The 26,387-nt window shown below is 48.8% G+C and overlaps 3 protein-coding genes across 6 annotated transcripts in view; 1 reads left to right on the forward strand and 2 right to left on the reverse strand.

Annotated features, from left to right (window-relative positions):
- Nucleotides 1-754: 754 nt before the first annotated feature.
- ewsr1b (EWS RNA-binding protein 1b) lies at nucleotides 755-17,526 on the reverse strand. Of its 4 annotated transcripts, none has more exons than XM_035380266.1 (17): nucleotides 17,406-17,526; nucleotides 13,542-13,578; nucleotides 13,041-13,092; nucleotides 12,417-12,543; nucleotides 11,505-11,519; nucleotides 10,157-10,343; nucleotides 9,285-9,604; nucleotides 8,675-8,888; nucleotides 5,488-5,525; nucleotides 4,543-4,575; nucleotides 4,343-4,458; nucleotides 3,708-3,837; nucleotides 3,214-3,330; nucleotides 2,702-2,828; nucleotides 2,464-2,561; nucleotides 1,820-2,081; nucleotides 755-1,221 (listed from the first exon to the last, which is right to left on the reverse strand). In XM_035380266.1, exons 1-17 carry the CDS (start codon nucleotides 17,458-17,460, stop codon nucleotides 1,182-1,184), a joined length of 1,968 nt encoding a protein of 655 aa, XP_035236157.1. In that variant the 5' UTR covers nucleotides 17,461-17,526; the 3' UTR covers nucleotides 755-1,181. The 4 variants fall into 4 exon arrangements, with proteins under 4 accessions (XP_035236157.1, XP_035236156.1, XP_035236155.1 ...); XM_035380265.1 differs by having other exon boundaries at nucleotides 8,675-8,885; nucleotides 12,417-12,546; XM_035380264.1 differs by having other exon boundaries at nucleotides 12,417-12,546.
- A 140-nt stretch (nucleotides 17,527-17,666) lies between these two features.
- rhbdd3 (rhomboid domain containing 3) lies at nucleotides 17,667-20,986 on the forward strand. Its single transcript, XM_035380270.1, has 5 exons — nucleotides 17,667-18,428; nucleotides 18,570-18,959; nucleotides 19,095-19,221; nucleotides 19,392-19,658; nucleotides 20,177-20,986. Exons 1-5 carry the CDS (start codon nucleotides 18,266-18,268, stop codon nucleotides 20,328-20,330), a joined length of 1,101 nt encoding a protein of 366 aa, XP_035236161.1. The 5' UTR covers nucleotides 17,667-18,265; the 3' UTR covers nucleotides 20,331-20,986.
- A 2,198-nt stretch (nucleotides 20,987-23,184) lies between these two features.
- Nucleotides 23,185-26,387, reverse strand: part of emid1 (EMI domain containing 1) — a 63,916-nt gene continuing 60,713 nt past the window's right edge. Inside the window, exons 16-17 of the mRNA XM_035380278.1 lie at nucleotides 24,533-24,617; nucleotides 23,185-23,376 (exon numbers count right to left, since the gene is read on the reverse strand). Of these exons, the coding sequence (XP_035236169.1) occupies nucleotides 23,240-23,376; nucleotides 24,533-24,617 (222 nt within the window). The 3' untranslated portion in view covers nucleotides 23,185-23,239. The remainder of the gene's footprint in view (nucleotides 23,377-24,532; nucleotides 24,618-26,387) is intronic.

Genomic DNA, 26,387 nt, shown 5'->3' on the forward strand with positions numbered 1-26,387 from the left:
AAAACAGGCCGTGTGAGTTATACCAACAGCTCATACAATTAGCAACGCCCGGCCATTAATAAATCAGCAGGAAAACTGGACAGCTTTCACACACAAAAAAAAAAAACCCCAGGCTTTTTTCCCCCCTGTGGTTCACCATTAGGTTTAATTTAGGCCATCCATATTGTTGTGGCGTGCTGCCACCTACTGGACAGTGTGCACACAGCCTACAGCAGACCCATGGGTGTGGGTTGTACAATTGCTTGAGTGGCACATACATATATATATATATATATTTAAGCAATTGTCTTAAACCCTCATACCCAAATGATGCAGCTGAGAACATCTGCCGAGGTTAGGACATTTTAAAATGACTAGCTACAGTTTTTCTCCACATTTTTAAACCGTCTGGTTTTTGTATACACGGCTCCACATCTGTAGCGTTGTTCAAAGGCCATCGACCACAGGCCCCAAGTGTAACCACTGTGGCTCGAGTCACACACGATTTAAGGCCCTTCAAATACGGTCTCATTGAACGACGGCAAGTTTTGAGTGGACGGCTAGATTTTTTTGTCAACAGGAAATAACTGGGCATTTTTTTTATTGCAGACTTACATCATTCACACCATAGAGGGCAGTGATCATTACAAGTGGTCAGCATTTTCCATTGTGACAGTCACTGATGCATTGTGGGAAATCAGGCGCCTTACAATCAGTGATGACCATTATGTATCCAAGGGAGGGGGGAGGTGGGAAAAAAAAGGCGTGACAACCGTTTTCCTTTCTAAGTTGCTTTTTATTTTCAACACTGTCTGGGGAAAGGGGCAAAGTAGCAGGACGAGGAAGCAACAGTTAAAAAAAAAAAAAAAAAAAAAAACAAAAACGACAATTTGATCATCAGTCACTAGAGCTTAACAACACTTTCCACAGCCACTCTGTACACCAAAAGAGCATGCATATGCAACATGTTCATCACCTGGGCTTCTTCACCTGAACGGAAACGTCACATAAGATATAAAACAAAACAAAAAAAAACAAAAAAAAAAAAAAAAAATTATTTTCCTAACAGAATAATGGAAAATCACGCGCCAAATATTCCCATAGCCTTTTTTATAAATACGGAATTACAAATTTAAAATATTTCTTTAAAAAATAAATCCTGTCCTAAATGGGAATCGTTTTTTTTGTTGGCGTTCCGTCCTTCAGTAGGGCCTGTCCCGGCGTTCCTGGCGATGGTCCACCCTGCGGAGGAGGAGGAGGGAAAACGTTACTCCAGTTTCACGGCGCTCCGGACTCTGGGCCGGATTCAAACTCGCACAGCCTCTACGTTCAGCACTCAGAGACAAATTTATGGGTCTTTATGGTCTAAATGGCTGCCATTTTAGCTCCAAGAGTGCGCTCATCATAATCCGTCACAGACCTGGAATACCGGCAGGAAAATTATTCACCGGCACTAAACACTGCACTTTGTGTGTGTGTGTGTGCGCATGTGTGTGTGTGCTTGCGAGAGACAAAGAGAGTAAGTGAGAGTGTGTAGTACCTTAAATATGTAGTATATCTTGTGCTGTAAGATTGGTCAGTTAAAATAATGTGTAGAGCTGTCATGAATGAGTTGTTAACTGGAAGTCTGACAAGTCATTCCAATACAAGGCAGCATTCCCAAGCAGCGTGTTTCAGAAATTCCACATAAGGACACATGGAGGTAGGAATACACTTAAAGAGCCAGGCAGGCAATCTGGAAGCACTGCCGGTTTTAAGCTACTGGGGGGTGCTTATGAAATTCAGGAGAAGCTCAAACGAGCGGGAGTACACCCCAACGCAGAACGACGCTGCTACTCACTTCATATCCATCATCTTCCCTGGGGGGCCCATGCCTCTCCTGGCTCCCCTGCCGCCCATCTGGTCCATGGGGGGGCCTCCTCGGCTGCCCCCTCTGAACCCGCCCCGGTCCATCCCGCGGCCCCCCCGGAAGCCGCCGCCGCCCCCGCGGTCCCCCCCCCGCCCGCCGCGGAATGGCCCGGGGCCCCCGGGCCCGCCCATGCCTCCGCGGTCCATGCCCCGGCCCCCACGCATGCCGGGACCCCCCCTGCCGCGGTCCCCACCTGTGGACGAGAGCCCGGGTTAGCCATTCACACGGGGGGGGGGGCTGGAGGCTAAACGCACTTTCAACCGAAAAAAAAAAAAGAGCTCCTTTCTAAACCTCTTTGCCAGATGTTCCACGTGCTAGTTTCCATTACGCTGTCTAGCAGGGCTTTATGAGTGCACTAAGCCATGTACATTTAAACTTGTACTAAAGCAATACCGCGTGGAAGCTGAATGCATCAATGGCCACACTGTGCCACACTGAAACGGGCCTCGGAGCCAAAATGGCCGCTCCACCTGATCAGCAGAGCCAACATGGATGCCCCACCTGTTCAGCAGAGCCAACATGGACGCCCCACCCAAGGAGGTGGGTGCAGTGACCTCAGAGAGGCGGTCAGTCACCTGAGGGGGAGAAGGGCGGGGGGCCGAATCCCTCAGGCTTGGGGGCTTTGCACTGGTTGCACTCCATCCTCCAGGCGAAGTTCTGGTTCCCGCAGCTCCTGTGAAACGAGATCATTCCCTGTGAGCGCTGAGATCGCCCCAAAGACCCGGAGCTCGGAACCGACCCAAAGACCCCGGAGCCCGGGACCAACCCGAAGACCCAGAGCTTCGTAACCTTCCGACGGGTGGGGGTACTTACGGGTTGGGGCACTGCCAGTCTCCTGCCCTCTGCTGCATGTTGCCCCCCGCAGGCCCGCCCCGGCCCACTCCGCGAGGTCCCCCCCTGGGCATGAACCCTCCGCGGTCTCCGCCGCGTCCCATCATGCCTGCGGGCCAGCACAGTTACGTCTCAGAGACACAAGAGCACCACAAACGAAGGCTGGAGAAAAAGCTAACGATAGCATGCAAAGCTAACAACAGCACGTAAACCTAACGATGGCACGTAAAGTTAACGATAGCACAAAGATAATGATAGTACGCAAAGCTAACAATATCACGTAAAGCTAATGATAGCACGCAAAGCTAACAACAGCATGTAAAGCTAACAATAGCACGTAAAGTTAACGATAGCACAAAGATAATGATAGTACGCAAAGCTAACAACAGCATATAAAGCTAACAACAGCACGCAAAGATAACAATAGCACATAAAGCTAACAACAGAACGCAAAGCTAACGGTAGCATCGTTCAGCAGGTGAACCGAAGCGTACCTCCGCGGCCCATCATGCCCCGGCCGTCGCGCATGGGCATGCCCCCGCGCATCATGCCCATCATGGGCTTGCGCCGAGCCATGGACACCTTCAGCTTCTTCCCCTGGAAGTCCTTTCCTGTGGGCGGGAAGGGAAGAACGCGCAGCGGCGGACTGAGGACCCGAAGAGCCAAACGCACGTTCAATAACTTCACCCAAAGATTGGCCTTCTCCCCCCCTGTGTTTGTTTCAATAAGGGGTGCTTTGCTAAAAGGGAACTACCCAACAATAAAACCTCCGGGGGGAGGTGTGCGGGTGTGATCAGTGCACCACACTGGCCGTCCTACTCATTTTCAAAATGAGACAACAGGCCCCCTTGCTGTCAGGCACAGAACGCCTCCAAAAGGGACCGTCTGAAATGTGTCCTCTAACAACCGAAAACAGCAACAGCCATTTTATTAAAAAAAAAACAAAAAGGCACCACAGAGGGAGGGAGGGAGGGAGACGGGACGGTACCATCAAACCACTCCACGGCGGCCTTGGCGCATGGCGGCTCGTCGTAGGACAGCGTGGCGTCCCCCTTGGGCTTGCCCGTGTCCTTGTCGGTGTAGATGTTAATGGCGGGCTGGCCCAGCCGCTTGTTAATCTGCGAATTAACAAAAGAGAGACTTGTTCACGCCTCCGTTCGCACGTCCCGCCCCCCCCCCGCCTCGTCCCGTCCCGCCCCGCCCCGCCCCGCCCCAGCTGTTCGCGGGCCACGCGCTTCATCTCCCGGAGGAGAGCAGCTGCCGATGGCAGCCTGTGATGAGTCTCCAGCGATGACGTGAGAATACGAGCCTGTGGAACTCGCGTGTGGCAAACAAGGGACAGCGTCAGTGATGCGAAGCACCATTCGGCTTCCCTAAGTGCTAACAGCTCCCCCTTGTGGAGAATCTTCAGCCTGCTACATGTGAGTGAGAATGAGTGTAAGTGTGAGAGTGAGTGAGTGACTGAGCAGGTGGGTGAGTGAGTGTGTGTGTGTGTGTGTGTGTGTGTGTGTGCGTGAGTGCGTGAGTAAGTTACAAGCCAGGCCCACAAGGTGCTTCGAATCAAAAAAAAAAAAAAATTTCAATCACAAAAATCCAGGAGATCTCTGTGAAGGGCGGACCCACCCGGATGGTCCCGCAGTGCTTGAAGAATTCGGCGAGCTCCTCCAGCGTGGCGTTCTCCGTCAGGCCGGTGATGTAGACGGTGCTGTTCTCCGAGTCGTCCTGCTCCTCGGGGCGCGCTGCGGGGGGAGGGGGGACGTTAGTGTGACGGGACGTTAGCGCGGCGGCTGCGTTTTACAGCGGGGCGGCGGGGTGGTGCTTACGCATGTCACGCTCCGGTCCGTCACTCATGGGTCCTGTTGCACATCCAGCGAGGGGGGGGGGGGGGGGGGGCGGGCGACGGGCGGGGGAGGGGGGGAGGAGAACAGGAGTCAGTCAGTGCTGGACATCCAGCCCAATACCTCTCCTAAAAATGTATGTTCACCCACGTTCAAATTCTGCAGACATTTTGAAAATAGAACCCTTTATGACCTTCGTGTACTCCGGGGAGTTTCTCTTTTTTTTTCTAAGTAGATGGTCAATGCCTCTTTAATTTAAATAAAACCTAAAGACCCAATTAAATGTGCCATCAGTAGAAGAGGCTTCACAAACCACTGAAAACCCCTTACATGCTAGACAGTGAATGCCTTGGTTATAGAACAGACCCTGTTGTGTAGTGTCATTGGGATAAAAGGCCACAACAGCAGCTGAGACCCACAGTACTAAGGGTAGATGGCAACTTTTCTTAAAAAAAAAACAAAGACCCCCATTAAACTTGTCCTTAGATTGTAGGACCTCAGAAACCCAAAATACCAGGGGTTCTCAGTGGAACATCAGTGTACTCTGATTTTAAAACCATTCCTCAAAACCGTAAGTGCACACAAGATTCTAAGAGGGGGGTCATTTGTCAGTAAGTTTTGTCAAATAAAATGTACACCTCATTTTGTTTTGACCTCGAGTGTGAATGAGTTGCTCAAAGATGGAAAAATACCCAGAGTGGTTGTATGTATGTTTTTTTTCTCTTTTTAAAATTTTTTTAAAAACCATTTTCTCTGGCGTTTAACTGAAAGCCCTGATTTGAAACCCAACTACACAGCCGGCAGTGACACTTGAGACTATGACACTCTGTACACCAATGCAAACTGCAACACAAACACCCTTAAGGAGGTTAATGTAGTGTGTGGTGGTGGTAATTTTTTTACTAGCCAGTGTAATACTCATTAACTTACCACCGGGCTTAATGAAGCCCCCTCTGTCTCCAGCGATGCTGGGGAAGTAAACGCAGATATGAGGTCGTTTCCCTTAAAGAGCCACTTCAGAACCTCGAGCCCTTCCAGCTCTCATGGGGGGGGGGGGGCGGTGGGCAGGGACAGGGCGGGACAGGGCGGGGTGGGGGTGGGGCGGACACAGTCCTGGCTAGCTCACTCAACCCAAAGGACAGTTCTCACACATGCCTTTTTTTTTTTTTTTTTTTTTTTTTTTGGATCTTACACATGGTGGACGGTGGTGACATTACTTTCGGGCATGGCTACCTCCCTACCTCCCCCCCACTTTACCTCATACAAGTCATTCTTCAAAACTGGGGGGGGGGGTGGAGTGGCTGAGCATTGTAAGGGTTTTGGTGAGGGGGGTTGGAGGGGGAGGAGGGGTTGTGAGTTTCAATCTTTATTACCTTTAGGGGGAAATCCCCCAGCATTTTTAATACAATAGAAAAAAAAAACAGGATTATTTCAGATGCAGCTCTTCTACGACCTGCTAACCGATAACACCGTACAGCTACCCTACTCTGTGCTCTACTGGAGTTCCACAATGGAAACGTAATGTTAATATCAACCAACACGCTTTTTTTCCCCCACCACCTGAATTTTAAACATGAAATACGCGCTCATGTGCGCCCCCTGCTGGCGGCTCAGGAGAGTGGCGACAAGTCACGGTTCTCCTCCGAAGACACGCATGCTTCTTTTCACACCGCGAGCCGCGCAAGCGCAGAGTGGGTAGGCGGAGGAGACCCAATCATACACATGCGCAGAGTGGGGGCGGAGGAGACCCAATCATACACATGCGCAGAGTGGGGGCGGAGGAGACCCAATCATACACATGCGCAGAGTAGGGGTGGAAGAGACCCAATCATACACATGCGCAGAGTGGGGGCGGAGGAGACCCAATCATACGCGTGTGCAGAGTAGGGGTGGAAGAGACCCAATCATACGCGTGCGCAGAATGGGGGTGGAGGAGAACCAATCATACGTGTGCGCAGAGTGGGGGTGGAGGAGACCCAATCATACGCATCCACAGGTGCCCAGGCGGCCAACAGGGGTTGGTTGAGCAATGAACACCACTATCCTCTCATATATCGCTTTGGCAACACAAACCCTGCAGGGCTGCCAGGCACAATCGACACCAGCACGGGCCGGATTTGATCCGAAACCCAGCAGCCTCCCTCTGCCACTTTTAACAAGACGCAAAAAATTGAGCACGAGAGCTCCAGTCTAAAAGAAGTGCATCTGGAATAATCACTTACAGAGAAAGCTGAAAACAGCCAGCTTCAGAAAAGGAACACACACACACACACACCAAAAGTACACTGTTTTACAAAGGTTTTGTTGTCTGAATTTACACAATTCTAAAATACAAAAAAATGGCTACGTACCACATTACAATAATCCATGAAGGTACAAACAAAAAAATTTACATTGTTTTCAAATAACTTTCAGGTAAGTTTCCTTCCTTTTTTTTCGGTTACATTTTTTTCTTTTTTGTTACGCTTGGCATCTCTCCGTTTTTATGATGGCACGATTCTCTGTTTAAAGTCCCCACTGTTCAAAATGCTGCCGGCTCAGTAACGTGTACAGGCACTTTGTAATAAAAGCATTGCTGAGTTAACATGGGCTCTCACTTTGTAACCTGTAGCATATAAATGCGACAAAGCATGTTAAAAGGTGTTCAAGAAATGACGTCACAAAAAATAACATATGCAATATGCAACCACATTTGAAACAGACCACACTCGAGTGCCCCTTACCTGTGTGGCGGAAAAGGTGAAAGTGCCTCACTGAAGGGCTGGCAGAGCCATTAAGAGTCTATGCGACTCTTTACCCTACGGACAACAGTCGCTACGGAAGGAACGTCCATTTTGGCTCTACTGGAAACCAGCCATTAAACCGAGTAAACCTACGGACATTTCCACCGACGCAGAAAGGGATTTTCCGCCTAGCGATAGGAACTACGTTCTCCACTCTGCTCCAAGTAGCGGTCGCAAGAAACAGGGTCACCTCACACATGATTGGCTGCTTCTTCCTTTTCCTTTTTTTTTTTGCTTTATGAAGTAATATTGTGCTTTACAGTGATGGCACTTTCACCTTTTTTTTAAATAGAATAAAATCAATGACATTTCCCCAATCTGGGCACGAAGGGGAACCCCTTAAGAAGGACCATAAAAAAGGCCCCAAATAGCATCCTTTAAAAGTTACTGAGTCCCTGACCGGTAAAACAGCATAAAGAGTAAACTCATTCATATCAACAAATCAGTGAATGGTAAAACAGAGCCTGCCTTAAACCTCCACACCTATAGGGGTTCCACCTGTTTTTATCTCCTCATACCATTTTGGTAAAGCATAAAGAAACCCTTTAAAACATGCAGGATGCTGAGGCAATGCTTCGCTTGAAAAACCCCCCCGTCCACACGTCAGTAAATGTTGGCTGACTTACCGTCCACATGATGTAAGAAGCAACATAAATCAAAGAGACTGAACTGATGCTGTCAGTGTGGCTGAAACTGCAGGGGCTTTAACAGGGGTCTTTTTCCACCCATTTGTGTGATGCTGGGGGGGGGGGGGGGGTCTGACTGCATTGCCTGCACCATCCTACATGGGGGGGGGGGTCGAAGAGCGGGAGCAAACGGGTAACCGTGGAGACGGGGAGGGAGTGTCACCCACCCTGGCAGCTAGCTTTGGGTTTACTGGAGCTGCACCACACAGGAACCCCATGGAACTGAGGGCCCGTTTAAATGACCCATTCAAGCCCAGGGGAAATCTCTGACACAGGCTTTGCTCCAGCTCTTCGGCCAATGAAAAGCATTCATTTACCTTCTTACCTTTGGCCTCAATGTAGCCGGGCTGAAAGTGCCAGGTTTTTTTTTTTTTTTTTAAAGGGGGGGGGGGCACTGTACTGACACTTGGGAGGCAGGGGGGTGTAAAACTGAAAACACCTGCATTCAGAGGTTTAAAGGTGCTTCCCAATTAGCTGCTTTTATTGGGGGGAAAAGCTCACTGCTGTCTGTATGGTGCATAAGGAACATGGGGCGGGGAGTGGTGGGGGGGGATTTGGGCAACTTTCAGCCCCGCGTGATTGGGCCGCTGCGCCTGCCGGAGGGAAAGGTAGGGTGAGGTTTTTGGGGGGGCGGTGAGGAGCACTTACCCCATGCCTCCGCGACTCATCCCCCCGCGCACCATTCCTCCTCCTCCTCCCGCTCCTCCTGCGCCTCCTCCGCGCATCATTCCGCCCCTGTCAAAGCCTCCCCGGCCCCGGCCGCGCCCGTCCAGGCCCCGGCTCTCCCCGGAGTAGCCGCCGGGCTCCGAGCCGGAGTAACCCCCGCTCATCCCGCTGGGACGCTCCTGCCTGTAACTACCTGCTGGGGGAAAGGATGGGAACGTCGGAATACGCAATGATCGGGAATACTGGACAACAGGCTATGACTGGGAATACCGGAATACGCAATGACCAGGAATACCGGAATACTCAATGACAAGGAATACCGGAATACTCAATGACCAGGAATATCGGAATACAGAATGACCAGGAATACCGGAATACTCAATGCCTGGGAATATCGGAATACACAATGACCAGGAACACTGGAATGTGCAATGACCGGGAATATCAGAACAGGCGATGACAGGGAATACCGGAATAAACAATGACCACTGCTGGACCACAGAGACTCGTTCCAGCTGTGCGCCTGGAGGACATGCAGGAAGGACAGGAGCCGTCACAGCTGTGCAGCAGTCACAGACCGAAGGAAACCTACCCTGACTGTACTGACTGGGCGGGTTGTAGCTGCTCTGCTGGCCGTAGCTGCTGCCGCTGGCGCCGCCCTGCTGGCTGTACTGGCTGGGCGGGGGCTGGCCGTAGGAGCTGGAGGGGGGCGGGTAGCTGGAGGGCGGGGGCTGCTGGGGCTGCTGGGGCGGGGGCTGCTGCTGCTGCTGGTAGCTGCCCTGCTGCCCGTAGGAGCTGGCCTGGCTGTAGCTGGCCTGCTGGGTCTGGTAGGCAGCCGGCTGCTGGGCGTAGCTCCCGGGCTGGGAGTAGCCGCTCTGCTCGTAGCTGGAGGCCTGGCTGCTGGAGCTGTAGCTGGGGGGGGGGGGGGGGGGGGGACAAAAACAGGCTGGGGGTTAGAGGAGACTGGCGCACGGGGACTCAAAGAAAGATTAAAAAGAGGGACTGTCCTCTCTTGAGTTGCGCTTGAACCTGCTAGAGAAGCACGGTGCTACAGACCCAGAGGAGTGGCGCTACGCTAGCGGAGGAACTTCGGTAGCGGGAAACGATGGCGCCTCCGGGCCTCCTAACTCAATCCAAACCGTGAGACAAACAGCTCAACACCACGCACAGGAGAGACGGCTTGAATCTTTCCCAGCCAGTCCTCTCCCCCCCCCCCCCCCCATGCGCGGGACAAGCCGTGAAATCTGTGAAACACTGGGATTGACTGGGCGAGGCGTTCCTCCCAAACCGCACTTCCACCCCTCCGCCAAGCGCGGCAAACGGACACCGGGAAGAATGGCGGAAGAGTCGAGCGGGAATCTCGGAATTCCACAGACGAGGAAGACGAGGAGGAGGAGAATGCGGGTGGAGCCTGTTACCTGGGCAACGCCGCAGAGGCAGGCTGGGGGGGAAGGGCGGGGTTACCTTGGCGGCGCCGCGGAGGCGGGCTGCTGGCCGTAGCCCGTGTAGGTGGGCTGGGCGCCGTACGCTGGCTGGGCGCCGTAGGAGGCCTGGGTGGTGGCGGCGGCCGCGGCGGAGGCGTTGTCATAGCCACTGGCGCCGTACCCCTGGGAGGGCTGGCTGTACCCCTGGGGGGCCGCGCTGTACCCCGCTGCATGGGAGGGAGAGGCACAAAAGAGGTCACATGCAGCCAGCGACCAATCAGATCCCTGAACTGAAGCTGGAGACTGGGAACATGGAGGAAAGGGTGTTTTACACTCCTGTGCTTCAAAAGGATCGACTGCTGCTGTGCCCGACAAACTGAATTCAACTATCAACATACAGTTACAGCAACCTTCAGGCTTTTTAAGAACACTTCTCTACAGGTGTCCCACATTCATAGGGCTCTAACTCAAGTCAAATTTTCATTTCCTGCAGACTTGCAAATTATTTCTACAGATAACCATGACTTCCAAGGATTTTCTTGTCGCAATAGTCAGGGATACCTCGACAATTAAACTTGTAGGCACTAACAGCACACTGACACTGCAAGACATGATAAATAAAGTGACATTAAGCCACCAAGTTGGCAAGATGGATGCTTCTTGCCGTTTGGGCTTCATTTGGGCAATTTTCCCTGACAAAAAAAGGACAGTAAAATAATGTCCCCCTGACTGAGCAGGATGTATGCAAATGAGCATTCCAGGCCTGGGGGGGGGAGAGTGGGGGGGGGGGGGGGGGGGCAGCCTGCATGGTGTACAGTCACACAGGATGATTCATACGCTCATGGTCTCAGACATGCAGAATAACGCACACATTGTGTTGCCTGCATCTGGGCTGTGTTTCAGGGCCGACATGTTAACACTGTTCACCAGGCCGGGACAAAGTGTCACCACAACGGCAAAAGACTTAACAGAACAACACAATACAAAGAGTTCAAACGTGTGACGTCGCCGTGGTGACGGCTTTGTCACACCATTGTCATAATGGCTCGAGTTAATTCTGCCTCAGACCAACCAACACGTTATTTTAAATGAAGCAGTCACATGAACGATTGATCGGAAAGAGGATGACCCAGTGCCATCGCTGAGACACAAGAGTTCTTACTGATGCACAGCAACAGCACAGCACTCTACTGAAACTAATGGGGAACAGGTCTCTCTGGTCAGGCCACAGAAAAACATAGCCACACGCACACACACATGGGGGGGGGGGGACTTCAGGGCTGAACCTCAGCCCCCGCTTGGGTAAAAAACACCAAGCGCAATTTTGAGATGCCGTGAAATGGAAGGAGTTGCATGCGGAAGTAAACAGTAAACAGTGTTGGCCAAACCTGATGAGGACCCTTCTGCACAGGGATTGCACAAACAGAGGAGCGAGAAGATTCATTAGCATTTAGCATTTAGCGTCTGTGAGCAGAGCTTCAGTGCTGGGAACCTGCGATTACACTCCTCTGAGGTAGCGGTCAGTGTGCACGCACTTCAGACACCCAGAAGGCACTGCGGCGGATACACAGGGGTGTACACAGAGCATGGACTCCACTGCATTTACATGCAGGATACTCAAAATGCATGAAAACTAAACAGCAAAAGAATATTTTACTCCCAAAACAAAAAATGGAAATTCTACAAGAGTCTGCCCAGTTTGCTCACCGCTTGTGCAAAAATTTGTAATTTTGTGTTTCTAAATGCATAAAACACACACTCGTGCACTTTTTTTTCTTTATGGAGCACATATCTACTGTTCAAGTATCATTAGAACTGAGAGGCTGACTAACAGGGTTGAACAGAAAACACGGAGCTACACTTCAAAGCTGGAGCACTGGACAGAACAGACAATTCAATATAATCTTTCTGCTGAGTGGACCACGGATGAACGCACTCATGACTGTTCCACAAATAGGCCAAATTCTGAAAAAATGTTTACATGCTAAAGTAAGGCTGAAATTTTTTAATGACGGGTGAGTGTGTGTGTGTGTGTGTGTGTGTGCGTGTGTATAAACACAAACACCGATTAAAGGATTGCTTCAGCTTTTTCTAACTTGGACCCATTTTTTTTTTTTTTTTACCACTTCCACCACGCTGATCAGTAACGACAGTCATTTTGTAGCATTTTTCACAGTGGAGCTTTGGTCACCCCATAAACCCACTGCGCTCTCTCTCTCTGCAGTAGTGCGACGCAGTGCGACGGGGACGGGGCGCACGCAGACGAGCCACTCGAACCCGAGCGTTCCCGGGGGACTCACCGGCTGGGGGCTGGCCGTAGGAGGACCCGTACGCCGGCTGGGCGTACCCCCCCGCGGAGGAGCCCGTTTGGGGGTAGGCGGAGTCGGCCGGCTGCCCGTAGGACCCGTACCCCTGCTGGCTGTACGCCTGCTGCGAAAACAAGGGTCAACGGGACGGCACGTTAGGGGAGACCAGAGAACTCATCTGCCTTACCCAGATCCAGTCTGTGCACAGTACAGTATTATTATTATTATTTTTAATTTTCATAGAGACCCCACTTGTCACGCCGTAGCGTCTGGCACGACTAAAACCGCATTCACGGTTGCTTGAAAGACCGTTCTTACAAGGCACAATGAATCCTCCGACTAACAACATTATTTAGGCCTACATTTACTAATGCCAACAATGAACTGCTTTCACAAGCCCACTGTCCCATTCACATTTCACACACTGTAAACCGAATGGGCAAGTCACACAAAGCAAATGCTCGCTGTGCCATAAATCAGAGAGTAATGCACTTAAATGACCCTGAACAAGAGCACACGTTAACAATACACAGGCAAATGGCTGGCTATCGCTCTTTTACACAATGGAGCCTATGACAGCCCCGGGAAGCATGGGATTGTGGGAAGGGGGGGACTCACCTGTGTTGCCTGCCCATAGGCCTGGGAAGGCTGAGCTGAATAGGAGCCATACCTGCAGAGAGAAGAACCACACGCGTTACATCTCCAAACATCCTCTCTTTAACTGCTAGTGCAAAGGAACACAGATCCGCCATTACCATAAAAGGCATGGTAGGGTCCTAAGGCTGCAACAATTAATCCAGCCAATCAATTTGCATTTTGCCACAGTGATTAATCGCTATAAATTGGACCCAAATCGTTAACACAAAGGGTCAGGCAATGAAAGCGCTGCTAACTGCATTGAGAAATAGGAACGGATGAGTATCTGCTGTAAATCTCACAGCACCACGCTGGCACTTTAATAAATTTCAGCGATGCAATCTAAAGTACTCTTAGAACAGAGCGAGCTGTGGACTGCAATGGCAAATCAAGCCCCAAAGAGGATCTTTCTTCTTTCCAATTAAATCCACCCACAACTTAACGAATCAGGAAGTGCAGTTTCACCGGAATCGAATAACTCACCCCTGCTGGGCACTGGCCTGGTTGTAGGAGCTGTAATCTGTTAATGGAGAGAAACACAATTACACAACGAACAGGGGTTCAGCTACGCTGCACATTCTCATCGAGCTACATTACTACAATAATAACGCATGTGTGTTACAGTACATGCCTTCAATGGTCTGTCCACAAGGCATTACCACTGATCAGTTTCCTGAGCCAATGCAATCAGGCTCCCTTGTACAGACGGACACTTGTGACAGGTGCCTTGGGGTAAGAGACTACGTGACTGGCAACTGGTGGCAAGAGCCCAGGAACCAGAGCCCACATGTCCCTTTTTAATCAGACTTTAAAGGAACAGCTTAGCGTGCACTATTTCATGCGTGGGACAGAGCAGCTTTATCGCCAGGCAACAAAATTCCACGGCATTTGATTGGGCCGTGCCACGGTCTGCGCTGGACAATGCCAGCTTGTGCCATGTGCTGTGGGCGAGAAGAGCTCTTAGCCCAATGGGCTGCAGGCCTCAGCAACAGGAAAGAGGAGCACGCACTTGTTTGCATTCGACAGCAGAGATTCTATAGTTGTTCTTCATTCGCAGTCAGTTTTCCCAGTTATTTCTCCCATAAATTAACACCTGTGGCATATGTCACACCTGAGAACTTCATATTAAGGTGGAGCCAACAAATTGTTCATTCCATAACATCCGACAAAGTAGGACGTAGCGATATCAGAAGAGACAGATCTAGCAGTAACCGGCGTGATTCACAGGCACATTAACTTGTTTATTTTTGTACTCAGGGGGAAACATTCCAGTACGCTCTGACAGTACAGATACCCCATTAATTCTACCTGTAGGCATAATTCAATGTTCCACCTTAACTACGGCCTCAGCATGCAGTCAGAATTCATCAGGGGGATTACAGGAGACAATAACTCCCCTCAAGGGCATAACTGGTGAAAGGAAGGAGGGATGGAGGGAGGGAGGGAGGGAGGGAGAGAACGAAACGGAATACCCTTCCTTTTAGCGGCCTGAGGAGATTAATTTACTACGGGCAAAATTAACAGCTGTGCGCAGAAATGTTTGCCGTTTCCTAAGATTGCTGAACAATGCAGTATGTAAACAAGCCAGGCTGCGATTGTACACGAGGGAAAACCAGAGGCACAATGCAGTGAAAGGACTGCCTTGTTAGAGCGAGAGCCTGTACCTCAATGCTAACAATAGACTACACTAAAACACAAAGGCCATTTTTACACCCCTAGAACAGTACAGTACCACATTTAGAACCAATGTGAAAATAAGATCTCAACACACAGGAAAAAAAAATCAAATCTGAAAGTTATAGCCTACTTACAAGCGTACTCATAATGACACTCATTTACACGAATATGATTCCCACATTTAGCAAACCAAGTACAGCAAGCCTTTTCACCCAGATGCAGTTTCACATTAACATCAACCAACTAACAATTAAAATGGCAAATCTGATAATTAAAGTTTTTTTTTTTTTCTTGGCTTTTTTATGTGGCACATCGCACCCCACACCGCCCACCCCTTCTGCCCAAACTGAAAGCCTACACCTGTGTCTAACCGATTCCATAGCAACGCTACGCCAAAGTGTTTAAAACATATCAAGGTCTGGAGGGCAGGACTTCTGGTCTAATAATAACATGGCATTCTTTTGTTTAGAGTTATGCCGGCACAGCAAAAAAAAAAAAAAGCCTACCAACTACAGCGGTTGCCACATTTCAACAAGGAAATTATATTGAAGTAGTCTGCTATCATTGACATAAGCTTTCATTTATTTTGCTTTTTGTTTTTAGGTCAGGTGCAAATAAAAAATAAAAAAAATCACACGTTATTCTCTCTTTCACTCGCTCGTACACACACACACACACACACACACACACACACACACAGACACAGACACGCACAAATGAAGGTCTTCTGCAATCCAGGACATATGCTTGTCCTCGTATAACCAAACGTTACTAAATCTGCTTGGCATTGTGCCTGGCACAGCGCATCAGTGTATTTTCCAGCTAGTTACGGACGTGAGCCAAACCAACATACTGTCGGCAGCTAACCCTGACTCCACGCACGCGAGAGTGTACGCTATGCGGTTAGGTCTCAACAGAACCTTCTATATAGCCTACATATTTTTATGGGCTAATGACTTATTGACAGATGTCATAATTGTTTACTTTGGCATTATTGTTATTCAAACAGATCATGCACATGAAGTATTCTGAATGTAATTCAGCTGGCCTAACTATTTAGTTTGTAGTATTTTCTGTCATTATGAAATTAACACAAAGTTTTTGAAATTAAAGGGTATAACGTGACTAATATTTTTAGCGTTACATGATTTTTTAAAGAATGATTTTTAAAAACTGAGTGTAAATGAACGACAAACAGATTTGAGAATAATTTACGTGACTTTTCCCAAAACGTTTTGGATTTTATTTTTCACCCCCAACACTTTTCCAGGTCTGGAAAGAACAATTTTCAAACTCCATGACTTTTCCAGGTTTTTCCATGACCGCAAGAACCCTGACAAAGCACTACCCTGCATGTGTGAACCATTTTGCACAATAGGAAGTTCTACAAACCAAACAATCCTTAGAAAAGCGAATGCATTCCAACCATTGACCAGTGCTTTCAAAACAAAATAAAAATAGACGCCACAAAGGGCCATTTCATTTTTAAAGCTGGAATGCTAGAGACACGACAACCCTGCCTGACAACCATAATAGACAAATACAGATAAACAACTCTAAAATGTGAAATTTCTGTGTCAGATAGCTAGATAGGCTATGCCTATTCAAAATAATAATAATAATAATAATAATAATAATAGTGCGAAATGTCGAAGTCACAGACAAGAAAATTGGATTTCGGCCTTTTTGGCAGGTTGCGACACAAATTCTTAAGTTATTATCACATTTTGAGAGACCTAACTTATCCATCTCAGTTCTTAGTGAAGTTAAGGTTAAACTCGTTCTGCTGTTAACGTGTTACATGCTTTGCAACGTGCCAACAGCCATTTAGGCTACATGGACGTTACATACGAATGGCTTCCATATGGCAAACATCATTTGTATAATTTGTATAAATACAATACATCCTTATCGCGCGTGATGCACGGCGAATCTCTCCGAATTATCGTTTCTTAGCCAGCTTGTTAATCATCTAGACTAGCTGTTTTAGTAAGTAACTCACTAACTAAAACAATAACAACTCACCAAGGCAAGTCCGGTGTAGACATAACGTGGTTTACTAGAAAACGTTACGGAGAACGTTAGCCAGACAAAGACTACATGCACCGCACTGAAAGACTACAAACAATTCGCCATATGAGTGCTAAGATTATATTTGCCAAGGGTGCTGCGGTTAGTTCTCCAAAACCATATCTGCATCCACGCCAGTCAAGCGCCCAGAATCACAACACGTCGATAGCTTTGACTACTGCGATTAGCTGTCCATGCCACGGAGGAAATGGCTAGCTAACTGCATAAGCTTGATGCATACCCCAAATAACTACATTCTTGCATTAGCTTTTCTATGTGGTCATTATTAGCTAAACCAAAGCTATATTGAGCTATAAAAAATTATTCTAGCTCGCAAGCCAACGACGTATATCCGGCAGAAAACGCTAACGGTCAGCCGACTAACGATAGCTCGTTAGCTAGCTACAGGAACGTTAGATACAGCAGCTAGCTACCCCTTCCCCCAATTCAAACACATTTTTGCTAAACCACTTCGAACCGTAACACAAGTATAAAATTAGGATTTTGCAAGAAAGGAAACCATTACACAAAACACATCTGAAATTTAGCTAGCTAGGTAACATTCAGTAAATTATAAAAAACGATTCCGCTCGTCCTCACCCGCTGCTGACGCCATTTCGTAAGTCCAAAGAGTTACCGACTTCAAAGAACGCATGCGCGAACTTGGACTCAGGGTCCTACCACTTTTTCAACGTGAAAAGTGTGCACATGATTTATCATTTTTTGTTTATCATTAACAAATATACGATAAAATAGTAATATATAAAATGTGCAATTATACATGGATAACCAATATATAATTGGCAAAAGTTTTAATTTCCCTCACAACTTTAAAATGAAACCGTCCTCTAAATGACGTCTCACAAAACAGGAAACGTATACAACTAAAAGGGACGTTATCGATGTGGAATTTGCTACTAAGCCGGCCACTGAAAATACCAATACATAATTAAAATGTCCAGTTCAAAGAAGCCAATGTCACAGAAAGCAAAACGGTATTTGAAGCTACGTTAGAGATAGAATTAGACCACTCTACTTCCAACCCGTGCATCGCTAGCTAGCAAGATAATTTTCGAGCTAGCAACACGTAAGCCACAACTATGGGTAGCTAACTTGCTAAATGACTTTTTTTTTGTAAAATAAAATTTTACACAAAGAAAGGAAGATACTAATTTTGCATCGATCCCTTACCAGACCTACTTTTGACAACTGGAGACTTGCGCCTGCACTTAACCTGGCACTAATAGGAAGTGAAACCCCAAATAATCTGTGTTGACAATCTCAGTTGCCAAAGTAGCCTGGTCACACAGCTAATAGACTTATTCGGCCAGTTGCCTACCAAGGTAACGTTAACTGCATAGCTTCTGGTTTGCCAGACTAACTTGCGCTTCATAAAGAAGGAAGGCTTGACAGACTATGGGAAACATACTATAGGAGCCTATTATTTGCTCCTTTTTGAAATGCACGGTATTATACGCTCCGAATGGTCTTGCTTTGGATCAAATCGCTCAGGCTTTCCACTTGGAGCAGCATTTTTATTAACCCTGATGCTGTCAGTGTGGCTTGGAGGCATCCAAAACAATCTCTGTCTCGGTCCGGATGGATTGTTCCCTGGCCATCAAGGTGAGTTGGGGGGGGGGGTATCGCATCTGGACAGTAATTCATTTACCTCTAAATTATAAAACGAATATGGAGCTCAACGAACGAAAACCAAAAATAGCAGCAATAACAAACCGTTGATGTTGACTTTATCTCTTGTCACAGTTCATCGCCTGGCTCTCCACGCCATCAGTCACGAGGAGCTGTTCTCCCTTGTCTACAGCGCCGCCCTGCTGGTGGTGCTAGGACAGAGCCAGGAGCGCCGGCTGGGCACAGCGGCATTCCTCGCCCTGTCCCTGTTCTCCATGGTTCTCCCGCCGCTGCTCTACGTCATCGTCCTCTCCCTGTCCGGTGGACAGTACGGCCGGATCTGCGGCTACTCTGCCGCGCACCTTACCATGTTCACAGCGCAGTGCGGTCGCCTAAAGCAGCGAAGGCTGCTTCGTTTCATACCTGCGTGGTCGCTGCCGTGGCTGCTCTTGTTTGTGAGCACCGTGCTAATGGCCGACTCATCGATCCTGCTGCACCTGTGCGCAGTCTGCGTGGGACACTGTTGTATCCTTTCTCGGCAGTTCTCGCCTGGAAAATCTATCTGTGTCACCTTTTACCTAAGTAAGCGTGCATTGTGTTTGACGCAATCTTTATCATTGATATAATGTCACAATCCCGACCTTAACGTTTTGGCCCCAGACAGTCCAGCTGTGATTGGCCGGCTGCAGCAGGCAGAAAAGCTGGCAGTTTGGGGCGTCCTGCCTGCACGCGCGTTCATCTCCTCATCTCCGCGGGACTGCTTACCGACCAGCATCGCCAGACAGAGGTGCCCATATGAAATAAAACCACAAATCCAGTAAATGAGATCTAAAGTGTTGAAGATTTGTTGACACATGCAATGTATGCACTCCTGATAAATATTTAATGAAGCAACAGAGGTGTACTGTAGCACTTGAGATGCAGGGTTTCAGTTTAGTTTATTTTGCTTTGTTGCAGACCTGCTCCCTTCCGTGAGTCTCTGTCGACGGGACAGTCGGCCTCCTCACACAGACCTCACTGGGAAGGGTCGCATCCCGGTCCCCCTCAGCCCTGGCCGCCATCCCCTGCGTCCGATTGGCTGATGGAGGAGCCTGCCGCTGCCTCACAGCTTCAGCTATTGGACGAGGAGCTACTTAGGGCGGGAATATTGGCGTCCCTGCAGGACACTCCGGAAGGGCCTGGGGACAAGGTGGAGGTGCCCAAGTCTTCGGTGTCTTCCTTACGGTCAGTACTACCTGAGGCCTTGGGCCTCCCCCCTCCCCTGTACATAACAGAACCCTGATGGGAATCCCATTAAGAAATGTAATATTTGATCACATTTTATTTTAATATTTGCTCACTTTTTAATTTAAGATAAGCTTCTAATGAAAAGCAAATGTTATGTCACAGAGGTTTTTTTTGTTGCCATGCACACTGAACTCTTACCGGTTCTTACATAAATATGGTTAGGCATGAAAGCATATTTGAGCTCTCAAGGGTGGTCTAATTAGTACTGTGTATTAGACATGGACTTAAAACCACACAATCCCCGTGTGGCCTTGTTAAAAATGTGTAAAGCCTGTCACAGGTCACTGTGCTTCACCCACTCGCTCTGTTAATGAGATTTGTCAGGTTTTACTTTAGGTTGCCTGAAACTTGTATTTTGTATTTTTGTAATCTTCCATTTAAAAAAAATGTATTATTGGCTACATATTTATGATATTTAATGTGTGAGAAAAGTATTCTGATTTGTTTCTGCTCAGGCTGCAGCAGCTGGAGAAAATGGGATTCCCCACGGAGAAAGCAGTGGTTGCGCTCGCAGCCACCGGGAAGCTAGATGGCGCCATTTCCCTGCTGATCGACGACAGGATTGGGCAGGAGGCCGTGGTCACCTCCAAAGGGAAGAGCCAGTCATGACCCAACGATGCCTGAGCAGGGTTTTCGGATCACTCTGTGATTGATGGGAGGGCCTTGCCACCGGTGAATACTTTGAATGCAAAAGACAGACCGGAAAGTTGTTTTTTTTTTTTTTTTTTTTGCACACTGGAGCCAAATTCAACGTTGCGTGAGCCCAGAGGGAAATGACATCATCGGGTAAAGCCGAATTTGGTGCCGCGACGCATTACAATGTTGAGACACAGGCAGTTGAAAGCACAGGGAGGGGTCCCTGCGGTAAGGAAGGGTATCGTCTCACCGAACTTAAGCAGAACTCAGCGTGTCACATTGCATCAGGTCAGCTTGGGGTGTGGATGCCAACACAACTTTGTTTTCAAGCACCAGAAAACAAAAAGAGCGTCTACTCCCCAGTAAATAAGCATTTACAGATGTGCTGTATTCAAGTGATTATTTGGCATTTGTGTTTCAGTCTTAACCAATGCAGTGTGCCCTTTAGCCAAGCGAAGTGAATTAAAAAAAAAGACTCTTTTCTCATTCCCATATTGTCTATGAAACTGTGGATTAATACCACTCAATCACAGGCAATTATATTGTTTATACCCTGGAAACTATGAATGTACTTTGTGTCAATGTCAATAAAAATACATATTTTGAATTCTGAAATATGTCAAATACTAGGTGTTTTACATTGTGTATCCAAACTCTTTTTGCCTATGAGAATGATTTAGAGAACGGCAAATTTGGATTATGGATTTAGTAAACATGGGTTGTTTTTTACCCCCACGTACCTACTATGCAATTCAGTACAGATCAGTTGCCGGTGGCTACAATTGTTCTCTGTTGCTGCCAGTCCTTAACTGTCCAAACTCCCTCTTATGGGAGGAAGCAAATGAGATGTCTTGTCATGTAAAAAAAAAAAAAGGGAAAACAGTTCTTTATTTACCAACGATCTGGAAGATTCGCAAAGCACGACAACAGACGCTTGCAAACAGAAGTAAAACATGAATACATGAGACATTACGTAAATCGCTTTTACGACAAGCAAAAAACGGCTGCTAATGATTATCTTAAATAATTCACATAACAATACAATTTTTTTTGTAATAAGAGAAAGGACAATTGAAAAAGGTTTTACTTCTGGAGAGTATTTGTATCTATAATATATATAACTGTAATAGTGGTACAAAGTTACACCGAAGGAAAGGAGTTCAAGTTGCATGTAGAGTTTTTACTCCTCACTGACGCTGGTTTGTTTGCGACTGCAGTACTGCAGGACGTCCCTGCTGGAGTCAGGTGTTCTGCTGAAATCCCACCGCAGTTTGGTTTTGTTCTCGGGGAGACTGTGTGTGTGTGTGTGTGTGTGTGTGTACGTGTGAGAGAGAGAGTGTATGTGTGCATGTTTGTAAGAGTGTATGTGTTTGTGTGTGTGTGTGTGTTTGTAAGGGTGTGTGTTTGTATTTACAGCATGTGTGTGTGTTTTGCCTGTAAGGGTGTGTGTGTGTGTGTATGTGTGTGTGTGTACGTGTGAGAGAGAGAGTGTATGTGTTTGTGTGTGTGTGTGTTTGTAAGGGTGTGTGTTTGTATTTACAGCATGTGTGTGTTTTGTCTGAAGGGTATCTGTGTGAGTGTATGTACAGTGTATGTGTTTATTTTGTTTGTAAGGATGTGTGTGTGTACAGTATGTTTTTGTTTTGTCTGTACGGGTGTGTGTGTGTGTGTGTGTGTTTGTACGGGTGTGTGTGTGTTTGTACGGGTGTGTGTGTGTTTGTATGGGTGTGTGTGTGTTTGTACGGGTGTGTGTGTGTGTGTGTGTCTGTATGGGAGTATGTGCGTGCATACCCTCCCAGTGCACAGCCTCTCCCAGTTCAGCCCCCGGTCGTGCAGCAGGGGGCGCTGTTGAGGGCTTCAGTGTGGAGCAGCTGCAGGTGTAAACAGCCTGTGCGGGGTGCTGTGCAAAAAAAAACACGACTCCTGCGCAAACGGGACAGAGGAAGAGAGAACGGAAGCACCCAAAATCATTTTAGCCCCCTTTGCCCCGGTGCAGAGGGTGAAGCTAACCAGGTTAGCATGCAGGGGGGCAGGTAACGCACGTGAGCTTCACGCGAGAAAGCACTCCTGCCCTCCTCCCACTGGGAAGATGTCCTTTCCATTGCAGTCTAAAGCAGGGGTGGGGGTGGAGGGGGGGGAAGTATTAAAAATTAAACAAAAGTATAAAACAGTAAGGAGGTCTAGTGTTATTTCCTGCGGACTCTCCTTATTCAATTCATTTAAATAGACAATAAACTCTGAGATTCCCGGACACTGTCAAGACCCAACATGGCCACTCCAAGCACATTTCAATCTTTACTTGTAGTATTTTTTTTTTTCTTTTCTTTTTAATTGAGTCTTGTGTCCCCTTTATTGTCCTTGGATTGTTTACAGTTTAAAAGCACCATTATTTTAGCAGTCATTTTCTTTTCCTTTATTCCCATGTTCTGTTTATTTTTTTTTCCTCAGCCATTTAAAAACTCCTCTTGTTGTTGCTCTGGGAGTTTTTCAGGACGGTTACACAAAAGACAGATAGCCCCATTATGATGGCGGAGGAGGGCCAGAGGGGGGACGGTTTTAAGGGAATGTGGGGGGAGGGGGGGCAGGGGCTGGGGCTAAAGGGGGAGGGGGGGGCGGGGGGGGGGGGGTGAGCAGGCTCCAGAGCACCTGTGTTCCTTCCCTGAGGTGACCCCTCTTGTTTTGGAGGTAGGGCAGCCCCCGCTAGGTTCCTGTCGCCATGGGGCGGGGCTTAACTACCGGTGTCTGGATCAGTGGGTGGATGTCAGAGTCTGTGGGGTGGGGGTGGGGAGGTGGGGGGGAGTGTCTGCTTCTGTTGCCCCCACCCCCCCCCCACCCCACCCCCACTTAGGACGTTTCTCTCGGAGCTCTGGTTGGATTTTGGGCTACTTGCCCAGCTCCTTGGCGTCGCGGCTGAGCGGGAGGGTCGCCCGGGGTGGGGGCACGCCCGCCCGCTTGTCCCGGTAGTACCCGGGCGGCGTGGTGCCGTACAGCCCGTCCCCCGAGCCGTCGGGCTCCGTCTCTGTTGGAGAGAGAGGAAGAGGAGGAGAGGTGGGGCTGTGCTGGAGCCGCCAAAACCCGGAGCAGAGGGACCGCGAAGAGAGCGAAGCGGCGGGTCCCGGCGCCAGAACAATCCCCAGACCCCCCCCCCCCCCCCTTCCCGAACCCGCGCGACACCCGACAATACTGCCAAAATACCCCCAAACCGCTGGCAGACCACCGCCAAAAAAACCTGTTTCACTGTTCAGCTGTTTCTCCTCTTCTCCATCTGAGCTCCCCGGCCTAACCACTCAACAGCATTACGCTCAGAAATAAGCAGCTATCCCAGCTATAAGAGGGCTGCAGTCAGCCACAGAAAACCTGGGTCAGGTACTTCAACCTATGATGCCAGGAACAGCTGAACAACTCATGCAGATCCCTGAGGATTTTTAACAAAGTTACTCACTAACTAAAAAGGACGCAATCGTATGTTAATCTGTCCATCCATCCATCCATCCATCCATCCATACATCTACTATCTAACCCGCTTGTTCCTGGTCAGGATTGGGGGATCGGCTGGAGCGTATCCCAGCATGCACTGGACGAGAGACAGGTCTCCAATCCATCATAGGGCACGCATGCCATTCACTCACACACTCATACCTATCGGCAATGTCCAATTACCTAACCTGCCGAGCCAGCATGTCTTTGGAGAGTGGGGGGGGGGAAACCCACACAGACACGGGAGAACATGCAGACTCCACACAGAAAGGCCCCAGGAGGCCTTACAGTATTTGACTCAGATCTGCAGCAGGCTAGCCTTGGGGCGGCGGCCTGGTCTGCCTCGGGGGGCGAGCGGGAGGCGCAGGACAGAGCGGGACCTGTGGGGGGGGCAGGGGGGGGGTTACCTGGCCAGATGATGGCCTCCAGCAGAGTCACTCTGCGCGTCAGCAGCTCGAGGTCGGCCTGCATGTCGCGGAACATCTGCAAGCTAACGTCCTATCGGAGATCGAGAAGAGTGACACGGGGGGATTGGGAGGGAGGGAGGGAGGGAGGGGCGCTGGTCCTAGGGCCGCCCGGCGCCGTCCACACCCCCCCCCCCGCCCCTGCCCGTAGGGGGGAAAGGGGGAGGGCCAAAAAAAAACCCCGCCCCGCCTGACCCCTGCCTAAACCTGAAGGCTGTCCCCCCTCCTACTCACCATGGATACCGATCATAGTCTCGAGGATTAAAACCCTCTCGGCTAAGATCTTCAGCGCCTCTCGTATCTGGTGTATCCCGTCCCCCTGTGAAAATAGATACAGCCGTCAAGGTATGGGGCACAGCCAAACAAGCGCTCGCCAAGGTGCACCCCCCCCCCCCCTCTCTCTCTCTCCCCTCCGGCAGTTAGAGGGTTAAAAACCGTTCACCCCCCCCAGACCCCCCCCCAACCCCCACCCTGGCTAACCCCTCCCATCCCCCCCCCCCACCCCCCCGTCTCTCTGGCCATGCTGCAAGACCAGGCAAACTGCAAACGACATGCACATCACAGACCGCTCGAGACTCACAGAGGAGGAAAACGGCACTGAAACTAAACGAGATTAGTCTTCATCAGAGCAACGGCCTTCACTTCCCAAAGGGCTCAGTCACTCACAGAGAGCATTCCACTGCACAGAAACATGCTGATTACAGTTGCACCTATGGAAAACCAGTGTGACAGAGAGTGGCTGGCACTCCACCTGTTCAAATATCATTACTTTCTTCTAATCTTACAAACTATTCCTTTTGGGCTCAATTGGAAAAAAAAAATGTTTTAAAATGTCACTATGTGAGCATCATCAGACATGTCGACCAGTCAGCATGAAGGGGTCGATGACCCCCACTTTAAAACAGAACGGCTAGCCAGTCTAAATCAATCAGTCATACCATGGGTATCATGAGTCTCCAATTCTTCTCCACTGAAGTTCTGATGCTCACAAGCACAGAAGTTAGTAACAGGATTAGGATTTGTGAGAGTTTGGGGGGGGGGGGGGCTGTTAGGTTGCTTCATGGTGAGTATCAGAACTTGCAGGAGACTTAGGTGAAAATCAAGGGATTTTTACCCCCCCCCCCCCCCCCCCCCCCAAGTGGTATATGTGTTTCAGTTTATTTTTCGTTGGCCGTTTCAAAGTGTAACCAGGATGCTTGTGGACCTTGAAGTCCACGCTGTGTGTCTGAGTCTAGTAGGCCAGGGGCCCCCATACAGTGTGAAGAAAGGGGAGGTTTCTCCTGGTCTTCTGAAGAAGACAGCAAGATTGAGAGAAAAATGGCAGGAAAGGAGCTGTTCACAGAGATAACAGGACAAGCGAGACCATTCTGGATCATTTCTAAGTTTAAATGTCAACAAAGGGCATTGTGATAAATAAACCCCATTGTGTTTTTTTTTAATGTTTGTACACAATCTTAGTGTTTTATCTTTGTTGGCGATGGGCTTTATTGACCAATGACAGTCTTTAAAGTCACACTGGCGCCTGTCCGGTTTATCTCTGTAATCAACGCGAAGGCAGGGTGAGTTTGCAGCAAAGAACATTCCCAGCAGCACACTGGCTTACGATGGAACCATGCAGCCATGCATTGTGGGACACTGGAGGATAGCTGTATCCATTACACATATCCCCCCCCCCCACCCCACTCCTGATCCCACCACCAAACCCGCCACCACTGTTCCCACAGTAAATAAACATGAAGCATCTGGCATATACGTTCCACCACGTGGAATTGGTGGAGAAATGCGGGTGTTTGTAACAATCGAAATCTGGTGGTTCCAAAAGTGCAGAGGTAATCCCAACTCCTTCCAGTGGGTGGCGCCACTTCCTCCACCCATGTCTTTTCAAATTAACACTAGCACTGTGCATATGCACCACTGACCTAATGCACCAACTAAATAGAAATCTAACCAGCCTGTTTTATTTTGAAAAATAACAGCACAGTCAGGGTAGAGAAGTGTGGAAATACTTGGTTGAAACCACCCACTCACTTGTTTCTTTTTTTAAACTACCAGCAGAAGACTATGAATGTACAGTATGCAAGTTCACACG

The sequence above is a fragment of the Anguilla anguilla genome, chromosome 10, assembly GCF_013347855.1.
Source record: "Anguilla anguilla isolate fAngAng1 chromosome 10, fAngAng1.pri, whole genome shotgun sequence".
Lineage (NCBI taxonomy): Eukaryota > Metazoa > Chordata > Actinopteri > Anguilliformes > Anguillidae > Anguilla > Anguilla anguilla.